A 21,105-nucleotide genomic window follows, 5' to 3' on the forward strand; every position below is an offset into this window, starting at 1 on the left:
GATCACCTGTGGGAAGTAGCTGTTGGTTAGCCTCTGAGTTTTGGCCCTGAGGCTCCGGAAGAGGCTTTGTCTTTTGGACGGCATCGGTTCAAACAGACTGTGGTTGGGGTGGCTGGGGTCTAACAGACTGTGGTTGGGGTCTAACAGACTGTGGTTGGGGTGGCTGGGGTCTAACAGACTGTGGTTGGGGTGGCTGGGGTCTAACAGACTGTGGTTGGGGTGGCTGGGGTCTAACAGACTGTGGTTGGGGTGGCTGGGGTCTAAACGGCTGTGGTTGGGGTGGCTGGGGTCTAACAGACTGTGATTGGGGTGGCTGGGGTCTAACAGACTGTGGTTGGGGTGGCTGGGGTCTAACAGGCTGTGGTTGGGGTGGCTGGGGTCTAACAGACTGTGGTTGGGGGGGCTGGGGTCTAACAGACTGTGGTTGGGGGGGCTGGGGTCTAACAGACTGTGGTTGGGGTGGCTGGGGTCTAACAGACTGTGGTTGGGGTGGCTGGGGTCTAACAGACTGTGGTTAGGGTGGCTGGGGTCTAACAGACTGTGGTTGGGGTGGCTGGGGTCTAACAGACTGTGGTTGGGGTGGCTGGGGTCTAACAGACTGTGGTTGGGGTGGCTGGGGTCTAACAGACTGTGGTTGGGGTGGCTGGGGTCTAACAGACTGTGGCTGGGGGGGCTGGGGTCTAACAAGCTGTGGTTGGGGGGGCTGGGGTCTAACAGACTGTGGTTTGGGTGGCTGGGGTCTAACAGACTGTGGTTGGGGTGGCTGGGGTCTAACAGACTGTGGTTGGGGTGGCTGGGGTCTAACAGACTGTGGTTGGGGTGGCTGGGGTCTAACAGACTGTGGTTGGGGTGGCTGGGGTCTAACAGACTGTGGTTGGGGTGGCTGGGGTCTAACAGACTGTGGTTGGGGTCTAACAGACTGTGGTTGGGGTGGCTGGGGTCTAACAGACTGTGGTTGGGGTGGCTGGGGTCTAACAGGCTGTGGTTGGGGTGGCTGGGGTCTAACAGACTGTGGTTGGGGTGGCTGGGGTCTAACAGAGTGTGGTTGGGGGGGGCTGGGGTCTAACAGACTGTGGTTGGGGGGGCTGGGGTCTAACAGACTGTGGTTGGGGTGGCTGGGGTCTAACAGGCTGTGGTTGGGGGGGCTGGGGTCTAACAGACTGTGGTTGAGGGGGCTGGGGTCTAACAGGCTGTGGTTGGGGGGGCTGGGGTCTAACAGGCTGTGGTTGAGGGGGCTGGGGTCTAACAGACTGTGGTTGGGGGGGCTGGGGTCTAACAGGCTGTGGTTGGGGGGGCTGGGGTCTAACAGACTGTGGTTGGGGTCATGCTATTTTATTTCTGTGTTGAACAGCTCAGCCTGATGAAAAGAATGGAAGCAATGATGTCATCATGATGTCAGATTTGGATCCCCAGGAGTAACTGTACGTCTAGCAACAAGACATGAAGATATTTTAGCTCAGCTTTAAAGAGGCAATCTGGGATTGGTACATCCATTGTGGGACTCAACTTAATTCATTAATTAACTAAAATTAATGATATACAGTATAGTCATTGAGGAATATAACTTAGAATAATAATTTAATGCCTCATGAATTGACTTCAACAGAAGCCAAAATAAAATTGGAATAATTGGGTTAGAAAATTATTGTTTTACTTGTTATAAACAATGTCATTGTCAACAAACACTGTATAATTTCAAAACATGGTTAAAACTATCATGTTGATCTCATGGATGGTCGGTTATTACATCCATAGCTCCGTCTCTGAATCTGAGAATGGTTACATTTCCCCAGCCCCATCGCATTTTGTTGTTGTTTGAACCCCCCCAACAATATTTCAAGTGTTGTTTCTCTTTTGTAAGGGTTATACAGAGGTAGGCATGGGTTTTAAAGTTTGCTTGGAGAATTATTATTTTTTTGCATAAACAATGATGTTCTGCTTTTTCTTGTATTCAGAAATATTGTTGCTTCATCTAAGTTGTTTCCCTATTTTCCTATTTTGATATGCTGTATTGTTGTTTCATATCATGTTTTTAACACTTTTCATCATATTTAGATATTTTAATAAAGGTCAATTATTGCAGATGCTTTCAATCTGTTTCATTTAGTAATAATCAATGATGATGGCACCCTGCAGAAGAGCTTGTTAGTCTAGGGGTTCATGTGTTTTAATATAGCATGTAATAACAACCAGGGAAGAATACATAACAGTCCAGTCTTCTGCCTCTCTTTGCAGTGATGGTAATATCAGTAACTGTCTCTGAACACTAGAGGGCGACACCTCCACCTCTATGAGTAGTGCTGGGGCCTTTATAAAGCTCTCGTACACTAAGGTGCGTAAGCACATTTTCCCGCAATTTTCAAGTATATCCAGCTGCATCCGACACGCGCTTCACCCGGACGCACGAAGACCATCACCAGAGTTAAATCCAATAGAACATTTGTGGAAGGAACCGAAGATCAAGATTCACCAGCGGTCCCCACAAAATCTTCCGGATTTAAAGACTGTCTGTGTTAAAGAATGAGTCAAAATCCCATCTGATCACTGTGAGAGATGTGGTTTTCCATACAGGAATCGTCTTGAAGCTGTCATTGGAAACAAAGGCTTCTCCTCCGAGTATTAAATACATTTCAGTTACTGCGTTCAATACTTTGTTCCTGTGCCATACCACTTTATTGCACATAATGTTTTTCTATGGATTGGAGTTTTCCAATTTGGTCAGTTTTATTGAGTTAATACCAATGTCTGGCCTAAATTGCATGTGAATAGCTGCAATGAAGATATTATTGATTTCAAACGTTGAATACTTTCCCCCAATGTATATTCTGCCTGTATATCCTGTCGTACAATGCAGGTCAGCAAGATCTTCCAACCCCTGGGTCCCCTCCCTCCTCCCTCCTCCCTCCCCCCCCTACATGTGTGTGTGTGTGTGTGTGTGTATGTGTGTGTGTGTGTGTGTATGTGTGTATGTGTGTGTGTATGTGTGTATGTGTGTATGTGTGTATGTGTGTATGTGTGTATGTGTGTATGTGTGTGTGTGTGTGTGTGTGTATGTGTGTATGTGTGTGTGTGTGTATGTGTGTATGTGTGTGTGTGTGTATGTGTGTATGTGTGTGTGTATGTGTGTATGTGTGTATGTGTGTGTATGTGTGTGTATGTGTGTATGTGTGTGTATGTGCGTCTGTCTGTAAACGTTCAACACTACCAACACTCCAGCCCAAGTTTCCAGCCCCAAGTTTCTTCCGGAACTTTAACTTTTTTTAAAGATGAGAAGTTTTATACCAGATGAGAACCTCTGACATCCTGTCTGCCGTTGCCTAGCAACCCAGAGCACCAACAGATCACAGCAGAAGACAAGCCCACGAGGTGATGATTATGAGCAAAGAAAACAGTTTTATTTCATATCAACTGCAAGTTTGGTGGTGTTTCAAAAATATACCAGCGTAAACGCACACTACTGTCTGTTGATGATGATGTCACCGGTGATGTCACAGAGACCTGTCAGGGTAGTCATCGGAGAAGTCTCTCTCGTCGTAGCTGTTGTTGGAGTAGTCATCGTAGTCATCGGAGAAGTCTCTCTCGTCGTAGCTGCTGTGCATGTCGGAGGGCATGGGGGAGGGGCCAGGCTGGGGGAGGGGGGGTGGGGGGGGTCAGAGGTCAATTGGACGTTCTGAATGTCGTCAGTGAATTGTTTCTGCTGGGTCTTACCCCTCTCTCTCTCTCTCTCTCTCTCTCTCTCTCTCTCTCTCTCTCTCTCTCTCTCTCTCTCTCTCTCTCTCTCTTTCTCTCCTTCCTCTTTCTCGCCCTCCTCTCTCTCCCTATCTATCCCCCTCTCTCTCCCTCCTCTCTCTCTATCTCCCTCCTCTCACTCTCTCTCCCTCCTCTCTCTCTCTCTCTCTCCCCCTCCCTCCTCTCTCTCTATCTCCCTCTCTCTCCCTCCTCTCTCTCTCTCCCTCCTCTCCCTCCTCTCTCTCTATCTCCCTCCTCTCTCTCTCTCTCTCTCCCTCCTCTCTCTCTCTCTCTCTCCCTATCCCTCCTCTCTCTCTATCTCCCTCCTCTCCCTCCTCTCTCTCTAACTTCCTCCTCTCTCTCCCTCCTCCCCCTCTCTCTCTCTCCCTCCTCTCTCTCTCTCTCTCCCTCCTGCTCTCCTCTCCTCCATCAGTTACTTGGTTGTGTTCATCCCCTCTACGGCTCCTGTTGGTTCTGAAGTGGACCAGGCAGAACGCGACCAGGCAGAACGCGACCAGGACCCAGAGCAGACAGGACCAGTCCTGGACCAGCCAGGAGGTGGCCTCACTCTGGACCTCCTGGGCGGGCCGCGAGTTTAGTCCTGGACGAGACAGGAAACAGGTTCAACTCTATATTCAACTGAAATCTATACAGTAGAGGCTCAATTGACATTAAAACAAAAATCTTTTGAATTCACGATTGAAGCATTTAGAACCATATCCCCCATCACCAAAAGACACACCTGTACAGTTTCAACCTGAGGAATAACCATCTGAACCTTTATATACACCTGTACAGTTTCAACCTGAGGAATAACCATCTGAACCTTTATATACACCACAAACAACTGTCTGGTTTTGTAGTTGAGTTTCATAAATACCTGCTGTATCTGAATCAGTCTGGAATTTCAGTTTCAAGAGGTATCTGTCTCCAAGTGGTTGATTTTGCGCCATTGTTTTCTAAAATAACATCCTTGTCGACTTCACCATGCAAAGTAAACATTGGAAATTATTTGGAATGTTCTACTTTTGCCAGTTGCCTTTCAAAAGATGCATTCCGTTGGAAACCATACACATTCTAATGATAGGCCAACATTCTGAATTCTGATACATTCTGACATCACATTGTTCACCCTTGATGCCTTGCCACTAGGTGGATGTTTGACACAGATGTTGTGCATTGGCTAAATCAAGTGATGTTGTTTGAACCCTTTACACCACTACATTCACTTGTCTGCTTTATGCCTGAAGAAGGTCAATGACCGAAAGCTCGCAATAAAACAATGTTTTTGCACAGTGTTTGAGTGTGCGGATGCTGTTATTTTATAACACATTGTTTACTCAAATGCATTCTAACATGTTCACATCTTGTATTAAAAGGCTGATATACTAAATGCTCTGTTGTACAACATGGCACAGCTTCAACAGTCATGTCTACCTTGTGAATTCAGTACATGGTATTAGGTGTGTTCTTGATTCTGCTCATGATTGAGTCAAATGATTGAGTCATCAGTCATGATTGAGAATCTTTGAAAATTCTCCTTTCACCAAAATAAAGAGAGATACCTCAAATAGAGTAGGATTTCTATCTCTCTCTCAGTGTGTGCGTGCGTGTGCGTGTGTGTGTGTGTGTGTAATAAACAGAGATAGGTATATCTGTTGGGTGGTGGGGTGGGGTGGGGCAGGTGAGAGAGGTGTATGCTGGGATGCTGGTAATAAAACAAGGTGAGAAAGGAGAGGGGCGTGTGGAGGAGAGGTATAGTACAGTATGAAGGGGGAGGAAGGAAGGCGTCCATAGGGCTGTGTAATGACACGTTTGGGCCAGAGCTTTAATTCTCTGTGTATTACCCACCAGGTGCCTGATAGGGGTATAAAAACAGGGGAGGGCCCCCGAGCCACACAGCCCTACATCTCCATAGGCCATAATAACACAGTGCACCCATCAAAACAGCAGATAAACGCAGGGTACTTATTAAAGCTGCCAGCAGTGATCAGCCTTAGTGTGGTATGCTCTGCTCTCCCCCCCCTCCTCGAGTATTCTGTGTGAGGTTACTTAGCAACAATAGCATTACACGCATCCAGCTGACCCTGAACAGCTGATCTTACCAAGACTTACCAACCAGCCAGAAAACACTGCTCCCTTTCCCCTCTCTTTCCCACAGGTGGAGAGGACAGCTCTATCCTATCAATTGTTCGAAAAGGAGTAGGAAGAAGCCTGTCCTACCCCTGTTTATACTTAACAATTATGCTTACATTATATAATCCAATTAATTAATACATATATTTCAGTATCATCCGTTCTAATACTTTTTCATTCTTAATATTGATACAACACAAAATAAAGAAATAAACATACTTTTCCATTCTTAATACTGAAACAACACAAAATAAATAAATAAAAACATCAGTATCCACAATGTAATACAGAAGAAAAAGACACAGAAAACCACACCTTAGTTTCCAGAAGATTAACAACCTTCCCTTTCCTAATTTTGGTATTTAACAAAAATCATTTTTCTTTTTTCAAATAGAGCAATATTTCTGCTTTCCTTCATATTTTCCTCTAGCCCATTCCATGGTAACTCCGTAGAATGATATGCACCTGCTCCTGATAATGTGAGCATAACCCTTGTTAAAATTGTGGTTACCTCTCAAATGATATCCCTTATCCCTCTCTATAAATAATTTGTTAATGTTACCTGGGAGTTCTTGAGTCTTTGCTTTATACATTAACTGTGCCAATTTAAATTTGAATAAGTCCATGAGCTTTAAGGCATTTGACATTAGGAACAAGTTATTTGTGTGATCACGATATCCGACCTTATGTGCAATTCTCATAGCTTTTTTCTGTAGTGTAATCAATGGGTTTAAAGTGCTTTTAAATGCATTTCCCCATATTTAAGTAAAATGTAAATTCATGTAAAATGTAAATTTATGTAAACCAGCTCTTTTCCCTTCTTGTTTTTATTTTTTTTTCCTAGCACCAGGGGAGCCCCCCCCTCCCAAATGTCGTTGTTTGGTACCTGTACTATATCAATGACAATAAAGACCATTCATTCATATCTCCACACAGTAACTCAAATAGGGTAAGACAAGACAACAATATACATAGAGTATACAACATCCTCTGTTCCAGAATATGTTTTGCCCTGCACAATACTGCAATACTCCTTGATACTTTGAACGTATCTTATATGAGATTTCCAACAGAATTTACTGTCTAATATAGGAGTGGGCTTAAAGTGCAGACTCTCTGCTTTAGGTTAAGGGTATTCACATCCAAATTGAAGGAAGGGTTTATGAATTATAGCTCTTTTATATATAATAACCAAAAGTAATTGGACAAATGACTCAAAAGCTGTTTCATGGGCCAGTGTGGGCTATTTATTCCTTCATTATTTCTTTATCAATTAAGCAGGTAAAAGGTCTGAGTTGATTCCAAGTGTGGCATTTGCATTTGGAAGCTGTTGCTGTATACGCACAACATGCAGTCAACAGAGCTCTCAATGCAAGTGAAACAGGCCATCCTTAGGCTGTAAAAAAAAAAAAAATCCATCAGAGAGATAGTGGGAACATTAATAGTGGCCAAATTAACTGTTCGGTACATTCTGAGAAAAAAATAACGCACTGGTGAGCTCGGCACCACAAAAAGGTCTGGACGTCCATGGAAGACAAGAGTGGTGGATGATCACAGGATCCTTTACATGGTAAAGAAAAACCCCATCACAACATCCAGCCAAGTGAAGAACAGTCTCCAGGAGGTAGGCATATCATTATCCATGTGTACCATAAAAGAAAGACTTCACACAAGCAAATACAGAGGGTTCACCACAAGGTGCAAGCCATTCATAAGCCTCAAGAATAGAAAGGCCAGATTAGACTTTGACAAAAAACATCTAAAAAAGCCAGCCCTGTTCTGGAACAGCATTCTTTGCACCGATGGAACTAAGATCAACCTGTACCAGAATGATGGGAAGAAAAAAGTATGGAGAAGGCTTGGAACGGCTCATGATCCGACGCATACCACATCATCTGTGAAAAAACGTGGAGGCAGTGTGATGACATGGACATGCATGGCTTCCAATGGCACTGGGTCACTAGTGTTTATTGATGATGTGACAGAAGACAGAAGCAGACAGATGAATTCTGAAGTGTTTAGGGATATTCTGTCTGCTCAGATTCAGACAAATTCAGCAAAGTTGATTGGATGGTGCTTCACAATACAGATGGACAATGACCCAAAACATAGTGTGTAAGCAACCCAGGACCTTTTTAAGGCAAAGAAGTGGAATATTGGCCAGAGCAATGGCCAGTCAATCACCTGATCTCAACCCAATCAAGCATGCATTTCACTTGCTGAAGACAAAACTAAAGGCAGAAAGACCCACGAACAAACAACAACTGAAGACTGCTGCAGTAAAGGCCTGACAAAACATCACAAAGGAGGAAACCCAGCATTTGGTGATGTCCATGTGTTCCAGACTTCAGGCAGTCATTGCCTGCAAAGGATTCTCGACAAAGTATTAAAAATGAACATTTTATTTATGATTATGTTAATTTGTCCAATTACTTTTGAGCTCCTGAAAATAGGGGACTGTGTATAAAAATGGTTGCAATTCCTAAACGTTTCATACAATATTTTTGTTCAACCCCTTGAATTAAAGCTGAAAGTATGCACTTCAATTACATCTTGATTGTTTCATTTCAAATCCTTTGTGGTGGCATACAGAGCCAAAATTATGGAAATTGTGTCACTGTCCAAATACTCCCAGACCTAACTGTATATAAATAAATGAATGTCAATGACCCCAGGTGTGGGACTTTATTAAGTCAAACAGGTTTGAGGGGTCAGGCAAAGGACTTGGTGGAGTCAGGCAAGGGTCAGGCGATCATCGTTGTAATCCATGGAGCAGGGCAGGAACCGTGGTGCAAGGTGCTGGGCTGGAGGTGTCCATGGTGCTGAGTGCCCACTGATGAGCTAAATAAAACATTCTATTTCTGATGAGTCAACAGCACTAGGGCTCCTTCACAAAACCCTTACTGAAATCTTCATACACTCTGTGAATTAGTCTTTACTTTCTGATGAGTCAACAGCACTAACCCCATCCAGTGCGACATGTAGATTTAGAATATGTAAAATGCAAACACCAGAAATGCAAGAAAGTTTATGAGGTATACCAAATGGAATTAATAACAAGTGTTACAACCCTTCTGTCTAGAGTAAAATAAGGGCCTAACAGGGTAGAGTGCAGAATGTACAGGTGTGTTGCAACACAAATGCCCAAAAAAGTGTACAAGGGATCAAATCAATTCAAGTTTTATTTGTTTGTTTATTTATTCATAATGACAGATGTTCAGTGTCCAGTGTAGTGTAGTGTTCAGTGTTGTGTCCAGTGTCCAGGTTCCAAAAGCTTGGTCAAAAGGACGCAAGGGTAAAAAACCTGTGCACTGTGCATCCAGGAAAATTCCCCTGCAGCCCTCTAGTCGTAGAGCGACTACTTACCAGTTTGCCCACCAGTGCAAAGCTGCGGCCCCCACAACCCCCCCGAGGGACCCCACACGCCCGGCCCGACCCGCCCCACCACCGGCACACCCGGCCCAGCCCACCAGGCTCAGACTATCATAGCCCTGCACGAGGCTAGCCGGGTCAGGTGCCCCAGCGGCAGAACAGACCAAGCACGCAGGCCGGCCCAGGGAGCCCAGCGCGCGGCAGGCAAGCAGGGGCGAAAAACCTGTACACAGCGCCTCCAGGAAAAGTGCCACTAGACCTTAGGGGTCTAGCCGGTGTGTATCTTATGAGTGATAAATCATTGCTGTTTGCACTTTATCGCCAATGCTCTTTTAACATTGTCTCTATGGTCTTTCAGCTTCCTTTTTTCTTCTTAGCTCAAATTTTCGACCATGTAATGGGCAAACAGCTGCTTCTCACTGTTGAGACAAAATGTTATAAAGAAGTGATTAATAAATAATTTAAGAAACTCACATGCATCAGTGGTTGCAAACTGTCATGGAAATTGTATTAGCACTCTCCAGCTTACCTCAAGTCATACTGTGGTCCACATTTATACATTTCCATGGCTTTCTTATTGGAAACACAGTCCACAGATAATTAAAAAAACAAGAATTAGACATAAATAGACATAAATAGGGGGGATATAAATAAAAATAGAATAGAAATACATTAACTGTACATAGCTCATAACTGTATATAATTATCTTTGTTTTGTCACTATTTGCACTTCTGGTTATATGCCAAACTGCATTTTGTTGTTGGTACTTGTACTCAGCAATGACAATAAAGTTGAATTATCACCTTCAATAACACATCCTGGTACAACTCCCTCACTGTCAAACACAAAACCAAACTCTCTCGTATAGTCAATCAGGCAAGTAAAATCATCGGCTCACCTCAAACTCCCCTGTCTGAAATCTACAACCGGTCACTAATCAGGAAAGCCACACAAATCACACAGGACCCCTCTCACCCCCTCCACCAATCATTTCAGCCACTTCCATCAGGCCGCCGTTATAGAACTCCACTGGCCCGGAAAAACACAGATAAAAAATCATTCATTCCCACTGCAACCACCGCCCTGAACATTTTAAAATAGGAAGCACACTGTTTTTCTTTTAAACCACAACATTTTAGCATTTTAGCTTTTAAATCATAATACCGTTTTTCTTACTATTATTTTTAAATAACTAGACTTTTATAAACACTGCTATATCTGTCAGTTTTTATTGTATGTATGTGACCTATGTGTGTTTTTAATGTGGATACCGTATTCATGAACTGCACAAAGCCTGTCAAAGGAGAATTTCTGTCACTGTGACAGACAATAAAGCAATCTTGAATATTGAATCTAATCTCATATCTGATAACGCTAAACCTCATAGGATTACCCAGTTAGCCAAGCCTGATTTATGAACAAAACTACATGCGAAACAGCCAAATGCGTAACACATCCAACAACCTAAATAATAAATACATATATGAAAACTATAACGTTCATTAATCATATACATATATGTATAACTATATGTTCATTAATCATATTTCGAAATTCTCACCTGAGCTGTATTTGCCATTGTCTTTTAAAATCTCGCGGTCCTCTAAAGTCCTTTAAAATATCGAGGTTTCTCGCGGTTACTTATGTGATGACCCGCTCGAACCAAATATGGTCTTCAATAGTCCGGGTGTCGACACCCTGCGGATGCAGCTGGACCCTTCTCTCTTAAGGCCCAGACCAAAGTGATTTACTCGTTAGGGCTTCAATGAGTCAGGTGAATATAATTCCAGGGTTGAACTATATTCTGAAGTAACTCCAAGTCTTCTAAAGTATCCAACAGCGGTGGCTGTTGTGTCTGGTGTTAAAAACCATGGGTTCCTCTAAACAGATGTCCAATGATGTCAGAATCAAGATAGTTCACTTTTAGGTAGGCTTCATAGGTATTGAAAAGGTCTCCCTCCCCTGACGTGGTGGAGGCCTTAACAACCTTCTATCAAGGTGCTATCTATTCAATTCGCCTACCTGACTATATAATGGCTCTCTTGCACTGTTTGTATGTATTTACTACGGCCGAAACCGTTGTCCTATTAAACATTTTCTTTTGCATCTGGAACCTGAGCTTCTATTTCTTTCAAAAGGCTAATCCTAAAGCCTATAGGCGATCACTTTGCATACTGGTGCACGTTAGCATAGGCTCCTGCTAGATTGTAGTGCAGGTTTGGATGAATTGGGATTGACATACCAACAAATATATGAAACACTCCTGATCAGAGCTGTTTATCGGGTCCGGACAGGTGGATCAGCTGTAGGCCTTGGGTCATTTACAACATTCACAATGTTTTTTTTCCTAGCTCAAAGCTAACTAGATATCAGGCAAAGACAGCAACACACGGTTTAACTAATCACCATGCCTTACTAGCCTAAAGTAGTTACCTTCATTTAGACACTGACATTCTAGTGCCGTTGCAAGTGGCCCCACAAGTTTACAAACTCACTCATGTAAAAAGACACCACACAATGATCCAAACACCTTTTCAATGTTTAATGGGTTATCACTGAGCTCTATTGTAGCAATATCAAACATGCGGTCTGGATGTAAGCGCCTTTAGATACAAAGTGGACAAGGCAGTATAAATAATACAATGTGCACTGTATGTCATCATGGAAAATATATACTGTGTATATTTATTTATATATGTATAAAACGTGCTTTTCAGAAACTTCTTGGATAAAGGAGGGCACTACAAAGCACACCACTACTCTCCACCTGTAACATATGAGCTAGATACACACCACGTGCCCAAGAGGAATTCTTTACAAAAATATCAGAGCATGACATTCAAAAAGCATTACATGTTACCGTTCACTGCTTCAGCTTGTGGGAGATATTTGCAGATTTTTTAAAACGTTCTTTTTAACAAAAACATTTGTAAACTTTACCCTCTTGTTACCAGGAATAATATTTAAAAATACACATTCTTACTACAGGTGGATTTACCAAAGGCATGAAGGCAACAGCACTTACATAGTTACCTTAAAGGGATGGTTCAGCCTATTTTCATGTTTGGGTGAATATCCTCACAGACCAGTAGTGAAATAATCTCTGGTATTGCGTTCTCTGCTGTGCTACTCCCAGCAAAAGCTAATAGTCAACAGCGGTTTCTCAGATAGACAGGATTCCAAGGTACCGAACATTAGCATGGTCTGATTTGAGCCAAAATGCTGTCAGAGAAACTAAACTATGTTTAGTAGCAGGTTATGCTTAAAAATGATTTATTGAAGTAACTATTTTATTGTCAATAGTATGCACAGTCTCTATAATCTATTTGCTGAGAACTGGAACAAATGTCAAAAAGCATGTGCAGGGTTGTCTAGTATATAGTGGCTACTAAGCATTGTTTGAATATCACATTTCTGATGAGATTTATAGCAGGTAATTCAGACAAAGCTAAATTCCTTGGAATCCCATCTATTGGAGAGGCCACTGCTTTCCTGTTAGCTTTTGCTGGGGTTAGGGTTAGGCTAGCTACCAACGGAACAGTGGAGAAGACTGGCCTATGAGGATAATTCAGGGTAAGATGATATTTCACCTCAACATGAAGGCTACGCCATACGTTTAAGGGCAAAACGAAACGCATGAAAGGTCCAAATCTACTTCAATATGTTTTAAGTCATTCAATGCTTGTGTTCTATCATTTGCCCAGACGTAAATTCATACCATAAAGGAGTCAAGCTGTTCTATTGGTTCCCCCTCTTGCATTCAAGCTGGCTGTAGTAAACATACTTCCCTCTAATAACCATCATGCTGTGTGGTAAGTAAATACAAGTTATTGCCAGAGTGAAGAGCTATCAGACCTATATGAGCAACTTCCCCTGGTGACACATACCAGTGTACAGTACTATTCTTCTCTTGTGGGTGTAGTGTTCTGTACTAGATACTTCAGATGCATTGTAATCATTCACTGTATAATACCAAAAATAAAACTATTCACCTTGGCCACAAGCATTCAGGATGGCAGAGGAGCTCAATCCTCTCCACTTTTGCCAGTCCGGTTCTTCTGGTAAGTGTAAAAGGTAAGTGCTTCAGTCCTCCTCGCCCCCCTGCCATTTATGAGAGCTCTGTGTTCTGTGGCGAGGGAACTTCAGGAGCCTCCAGGCCCAATATCAAACCCTAGACACCCTCCTTCACCTTAAGGAGTCTGGGGAGAGGGTGCATCACATAAGCACAGACTACAGGTACATGAGCTGGTTGGCACGTCATCTGTCGATGGACTAGCAGTGTTGAATGACTGGCATAACTCACATTTCGACACAGGACAAAAAGACTACGACTCTAAAAAGGCAGAAGCGGGATAGAGAGAGAAGTCCTCTGGGAGAAGCGTGAAGGAGGATCCTATGTGTGCATTGGTTTTTTGGGATATGCTGAGTGGAACATTGTTTATCATCAGTCCTTTTTGATTGTGTGACAGGAGGAAGCACCCACCACCTTGAAGCTGCACCACACCTCCCCAGTAAGGTTAACTGGAAAAAACAGACAGAGATGAGGGAAGAGTTAGTTTCTCCATAGTGTCAAATAAGTGTCCCAAAGTGCATAACACAGTCCTACATGTCAGAATACCAGTCATAAGGCAGGGCTTGACATTAAGCTTTTTCAGGTACTTGTCCTTCGGACAAGTGAACTTATCTTTTACTTGTCCGAGAGTTCAAGTTACTTGTCCAAATATGATGATGCGCGTGTGTGTGTCTGTCTACTAACACACTACAACCCAGTAATACCTTACATTACAATTCCAACAATTACTGTGGATCTACGTGCACGCCAGAGAACGTGATCCTGCCAGCATTAATGTTTTGATTCAAAGGCATGATGCCAGATTCTCTAGGCATGACAACATGTCCGCACTCCCCTACTCAGTGGACATAGATTGTTTGACAAGGCAGCTACATTGACAACTCAGCTACATTGACAAGGCAGCATACATTGACAAGGCAGCATACATTGACAAGGCAGCAGACATTGACAAGGCAGCAGACATTGACAAGGCAGCATACATTGACAAGGCAGCAGACATTGACAAGGCAGACACATTGACAAGGCAGCAGACATTGACAAGGCAGCATACATTGACAAGGCAGCTACATTGACATGGCAGCTACATTGACAAGGCAGCATACATTGACAAGGCAGCATACATTGACAAGGCAGCTACATTGACAAGGCAGCTGCCATTGACATGACAGCAGACATTGACAAGGCAGCATACATTGACAAGGCAGCTACATTGACAAGGCAGCTACATTGACAAGGCAGCTACATTGACATGGAAGCTACATTGACAAGGCAGCTACAATGACAAGGCAGCATAGATTGACAAGGCAGCTACATTGACAAGGCAGCTACATTGACATGGCAGCATACATTGACAGGGCAGCTACATTGACAAGGCAGCTACATTGACATGGCAGCATACATTGACAGGGCAGCTACATTGACAAGGCAGCATACATTGACATGATAGCTACATTGACAAGGCAGCACACATTGACAAGGCAGCAGACATTGACATGGCAGCAGACATTGACATGGCAGGCAGCTACATTGACAAGGCAGCTACATAGGTCATTAATACATTTATTACTTTTTCGATCAGACATTATTTTTTTGCGGATATTATTAATACATTGATTTATTTATTTTTCTCTTTGTTTTGACTTGTCTGTCGGACAACTGCAGGAGGAAGTCCACTTGTCCGAACATAAAATACACTTGTCCCGGACAAGTGGACAAGTCTTAATGTCAAGCCCTGCATAAGGGTAATAAAAGTGTATGACAACTAAACGCATTACCTCTTAGAGTTACACCAAGACAAGACGGTACATATTAATAATTCTAATAAGGCTAATTCAGCATTTAGATGGGGTTCAGAATGAAATGGAGGATTAACAATTCGGTTGTTAAGTCTGACGTCAAACGTGACGTTTTGCAATTTCCGGGTCCAAACCAGAAATTCCCTGCACCAGAGTACCAGTGTACTACAGCGGTAGAATGACAGTTCAATCGTTTTTTAGACTGGGATCTATTCATAAAACAAGGGACACAGCAGCACTTTCCCGTTTGCCCCCATATTTGTCAGCGTCTTTGAGCCTCGGAAAAGCGCTATATAAATATAATGAATTATTATTATTACTGGCATTTCGAAGAGAGCGCCTCAGCCAACTTTGGACGTCACGACTTAACCGAATAACACATTTCCTGCATGTTAAGCAGAAGGTTAGCCAGGAGTCATTGGTGGGAGGCACACATCTGACTTGGGAGACGAGTCAGAGAACATGATCACTGAGCTACAAATCACCTTTCATTATCGACAACTAGCCATTAAGTCATACCGACTGAAGCAGAATAGGCTAGGTGCACGATATCCACTACTTCCTGAAAGGCACCTTGCATGAACATACCCTTTTTCACTCTATTGGTTTAATTGATTAATCAGCTGTGCACTGTGTGTTCCAACAGTTTACCGCACAGCTGATTAATCAATTAACCCAATAGAGTGAGACAGGATATGTTCATGCAAGGTGCCTTTCAGGAAGTAGTGGAGATCGTGCACCTAGCCTATAGCAGATGTGCTCAGGTCGATCTTCTCGAACACCAAAATTGCCTGTTCCGCCTCATGCGACTGCCTCTCCACAGACAACCAAGAAACAGACTACTTCCACAAATCCGTACAAACACAGGCGCACTCACAGCCATCCAGAACCACGCCTCACAACCAGCCCTGGGTGTTGAATGTTTTATTGCAAAACGTCACAGTAAATACAAACCATATTATGAACATTCTCTTTTACATAAAAAAATGACTAGTCAAAGTGAAACACACGCGCACATGCACACACACATACACATGCACAGTAGACACTCACACACAGGTACAGAATAGGGTCATGAAAGTCGTGATTTGTGTCCACTGTTGGGAGTCCTATGTCATGGTGGGGGGCTGAGGTCAGAGGGACAGAGGTCCCAGGGGGGTCAGGAGGAGGCTGATATGAAAGACGTATAGCATTATTATTATTATTATTATTATTTTCAGTACAGACATTGACCTTGTGATGCACACGCACGTGTGCGCAATTGCTGCGCTACTTCTAACTCGCGCCGTCTTTCACACCTTTTATGTATCTCCAGTGAGGAATGCAGCACACTCTTAAAGGAGAGGTTTCTCAGGGTTGCAAATAGACGGTGAGGGAATGAGAGATCAGCCAGTTAAATCCAAGTTAAATCCAAGTAGACAATCATTTCTCGGGTCCCTAATCATGTGACGCCCGACACGTTCAACATTAACGGGAACAGGACATAGTTTATCTTTAATGAACACATTTGGAATTAAATGTGAAAAAGGAGGAGCATGTGTCATGGAGGAAGTGAGAGTCTCTGATGTTGACCGTAGCATGGAGCAGGTTAGACACATGGAAGAATAGGCTCCATGCTGGCTCTATTATCCGATGTGGGACATACCATTGAGCATGTTCTCCATGCTATGGACAATAACCTGAGAAAAAAAGGAGCTTGTCATGTAGCATGGGGATATTGTTCAAATATCTAATTTGGAATGGAGCGTGGAGGAATAAAGACCATGATATGCTATATCCATCCACAGAATACTGAATAACCAAATACTACATTGAATTTAGATTACACCTTTTTTCACCAGTCCCAAGAGGTCTGACTTTCAGAGTTGAGGTCAATTCAAATTCAATTCATGTGAAGTGAAGCATTTCTCTCGAAATGAATTCAAATGTTAAGTAGATGTGGTTCCAGTCCTACCTTTCCTACAGGAAACAGTTTGTCACCATCAACGGCTCCAGTTCCTCCCCAGCCCCAGTCAACCAAGGCATGCCTCAAGCCTCTGTGCTTGGACCCCTCCTCTTCACTATCTACATGCTTCCCCTCTCGGCCAGATCATCCGCCACCAGGGCCTAAACTTCCACTGCAATGCCGATGACACGCAAATGTATCTCAGCACAACACCATCCTCTCAGCTCCCCCCTCAATGTTGTCAACTGCCTGCTTGAAATAAAAACATGGATGTCATCTAACCTACTCAAACTCAACAGTAAGAAAACAGAGCTCATGGTTGTGGCACCCAAGGCGCTGCTCCGGAAGGTTGGTGACTTTCTCCTCCAGGTCGACGGCTGCTCCATCTCTCCATCCCCCAAAGTCCGCAACCTAGGTGTCATCCTTGACTGCACCTTCTCCTTCCAGTCACACATCAGATCCATCACCAAATCTGCCTTCTTCCACCTCAAAAACATTGCCAGACTCCGATCGTCCAACTCTGTAGCCGAAACCCTCGTCCACGCCTTCGTCACCTCCCGCCTGGACTATTGCAACGGAGTCCTGTTTGGGGTACCCAGCAAAGCCCTGGACAGGCTCCAGTTTGTGCAGAACTCAGCTGCCAGGGTAGAGCAGTACATTACCCCACCCTCATCCACCTCCACTGGTCCCGGTCAAGTCACGCATCCTTTACAAAATCCTCCTCCTCACCTACAAATCCCTCCATGCTCACGCCCCCTAGTATCTGTCTGACCTTCTCCGCCAATATACCCCATCCTGGTACCTGCAGTCCTCAGACATGGGTCTGCTCTCCACCCCCCCGCACCAACCTACGAACCTTTGGGGACAGACCCTTCTGGCAGCACCCACCCTTTGGAACTCTCTCCCCACAGTGATCCGCAATGCCCAACCCCCCCCCCCCCCACCACCCTGGACACCTTCAAATCTGCCCTCAAAACCCATCTGTTCACCTTTGGCCCCTAGTTTAGTTTTTGGCATTGTGTTCTGTTTTTGACTGTCTTTCTGTCAATGTGTTCCTTGAAAGGTGCTATATAAATCCAAGATATTATTATTATTATTATGATGAAATGCATTGTGGGTAAAGTGTTATTTGGAGTAGCTCAGCCCCGGCCCTTGTCCTCCACGTGTCTCTGTCACTGACCTGGTCTTGTTGGGAGGCAGCAGCTGTCTGCTGGGCCGTCTCTGGGACTGGCTGGGCTGGAGCTTCATGGAGGCACGGGGGGAGGAGCGCTGTGAGAAGTGCTCAGGGGCGGGCGGCTTCTTGTGGATCTTCTTGACCAGCCGGCTGACCCACTTCTGCTGCTCCTCTTGTGTCAGGGCCAGCAGGAGCAGGTTCTTGGCAGTAGACACGTCATAGTTCACTGCAGGGAGAGAGAAGGACCAAAGGGACAATCTGTACGATTTCAAGTGGTTGGATGGTGAATTTTAAAGGAATGCATGTCGTTTTTTTGCATGTCGCTGTCCTCTTTGGCCACACTGAAAATGTTAAAATATACATATGCTGCGTTTGCTAATAGCAACAAACGTGTAGATCTTTCTAAACAAACAAAACGTTAAATGGCTAACAGTAGCTAAAAGCTGTTGTTCCTAATTATGTGGACATCTGTGGGCATTAAAACGTAGCAAGCCCTGAGTGTGTCTGATCACCTACAGGTCGCCATGACAGGAATGATGTGAGGGGAAATGGGATGACTTGAAACTCCAAGGTTAGCTTAACACTCGAACAGCCGTGCCGATTTTACCTACTATTAGAGCCGCCTCCCTCTTTACAATGGTAATCTGCTACTTACCTGCAAACTGCGACACTTTAAATGAATGTGCAATAACACTATGTGCAATATGACAACCCTAGTCGTTTTATCTGTACAGTATAGTATAGTGGATAGTGTACATAGCCTTTATTTATGTAAACTAGCTCCTTTCTCTTCTTGTTTTTTTTGTTTTTTTTTTCTCTTTCCTAGCACCAGGGGAGCCACCCCTCCCAAATGTCGTTGTTTGGTACCTGTACTATAGCAATGACAATAAAGACCATTCATTCATTCATTACACACAAAGACCACTAGAGGGCACTTCTTGTAAATTAGCCTGCCTTCTACACAGAAAAACTGGAAAATAGCTTTATACTAGCTTATCCTGATGTGATTTCGAAAATGTAAGCACTCATATCTAGGAAATGAAAGGACGGTCCTGAAATGTGATCGAGTGCAAAGGTATAAAAAATGTTTTACTCACAGGGTCACCATGACCCCACCGTGGCTGCTCTAGTGTTAATAGAACTGAAGCAGTGTGACCAGAGATGTTGTCACTAATACAAGTCTTGTGTGAGAACAAGGCATACTTGAATCATGTATTCTATCTGATTACAATGTGGGTAAAGGAGGCGGGTAGGGAACGCATCAAATGGCAGGTGTAGACATTCAACAGGGGTGCAAACTGGTGATGGCCCAAAAAGGTGACACATTTTCTTTTTGCGGCTAACCTTAGGGGGGGAATAGCGCTAGCACTAATGGTGTTAAATAGATATCGCTAGCACTAACAGTGGTCTAACAATGATGCATGTGTAAGTAGCGGCAGCCCTCACCGAATTACTTCGAAAACAGTTTACCGTGACTGTGTTCTCTATGCTGTCTGGAATTGTACCTAGCTCCCTGAAACTAAACGTTATTTCAACAGCAGCAGAGTTTAGCAGACAGGGAGATTAGTTAGCTCGCGCATCATGTGACTTGGATGACACTTACACCCCCCCCCTCAATTTCTTTTTTTGCAGATCTACACATTAACATGGATTACATATTTTGAGATAAAAACAGCTAATTTAGCAGAAACGTGACAAGTTTGCACCCCTGTTCAAGTTTATGAATGGAATGTATTCTGATCATTATGATCAGATGACAGAAGAGCGACGTGCAAAAGGAGCCAGACAGAGTCAAACTTAAACATTGCCTGGACCAAATGACCTTCTCAGTCATATTTACTTTCTCTTGTCAAAGATGCAAGAAATACAAATTGGCCCCCAACAGTGAGGTATACAGCCTTGGATTCAGTCCAATGGCTTTTGATCACTGTAAGCGGTTGTTAAGTATAACCGCATTCACTATAACCAAAGGAGACGAACTGCTACAGTCGACTAACGTTTATACTCCTTCATCCTTGAGGAGTGGCGCAGGTTAGTCATTTCTACCGACAGAAGGATCTCTCTTTCCAAACTTCCTTCACTGCTCTTGACTTCGCCTAGTGGCGGCCTGCGGTATCTGCCAGCAACATTCAGGCTACAAGTCTTCTTTGGTCAGCAGAAACTATTCCCCAGAACATAATCATTTGGAGACTGGGTAGGTCCCATCAATCTCTCGATTGAGATTCTGGGGTATTAATAAGTAAACGCTGAGGACAGGAAGTTGTCAGCAAGTTCCCACGCCCCCCAAATGTTTATCTGAGCTGCTCGTGATGCCCCCCCCCCCTTTCCCCCCCCCCCCCCCTGCCCTGCTCTCTGTTTAAAAGTGCAGCTCAGGTAATTGACATTGGCCTAACCAAAGTTCTGCCCACCAACTAACCCCACCACCCCCCACTTACCTCTGCAGGGCGCGATGATCTCCTCCTTCTTGTCCATGTGGTCTTTATGACACTTGATATGGCAGCGCCGGCACTCCAGGGCAGGCGGGGGCTTGAACATGTTCCAGAGGGGCTTGGTGCAGGCCTCGCAGTTGGTGGGGAAGTGGTAGAGCGTGGGAATGAACTCGTGACCCTTGTGGCAGATGTAGCCCGACTTCTCGCCGATGGTCAGCGGCTCCACTGGGAACTCGGGCTCTTTTTTGCTCTCGCCTTCGTTGGCGTAGAGGATCTGGAGAGGGAGAGGGTTAGGGTTAGAGGATCTGGAGAGGGAGAGGGTTAGGGTTAGAGGGTTAGGGTTAGAGGATCTGCAGAGGGAGAGGGTCACCATCACTGTTCTGTGGCTGTGTGGGCTGAGATGTAGCATGTAGCACCAACCATAGACGGGCTACAATAACTGATGCTTGCC

At 44.1% G+C, this 21,105-nt stretch overlaps 1 protein-coding gene across 1 annotated transcript in view; it reads right to left on the reverse strand.

Annotated features, from left to right (window-relative positions):
- LOC308163768 (rho-associated protein kinase 2-like) overlaps window positions 1–21,105 on the reverse strand; it is a gene marked incomplete at both ends in the record, with an annotated part of 117,689 nt that overhangs the window by 69,311 nt on the left and 27,273 nt on the right. Inside the window, 2 exons of the mRNA XM_080537956.1 lie at window positions 18,215–18,451; window positions 20,661–20,928. Coding sequence (XP_080394082.1) covers window positions 18,215–18,451; window positions 20,661–20,928 — 505 coding nt within the window. The remainder of the gene's footprint in view (window positions 1–18,214; window positions 18,452–20,660; window positions 20,929–21,105) is intronic.

The sequence above is a fragment of the Nansenia antarctica genome (genome assembly GCF_963989245.1).
Source record: "Nansenia antarctica genome assembly, chromosome: 8".
NCBI classification, from domain to species: Eukaryota; Metazoa; Chordata; class Actinopteri; order Argentiniformes; family Microstomatidae; genus Nansenia; species Nansenia antarctica.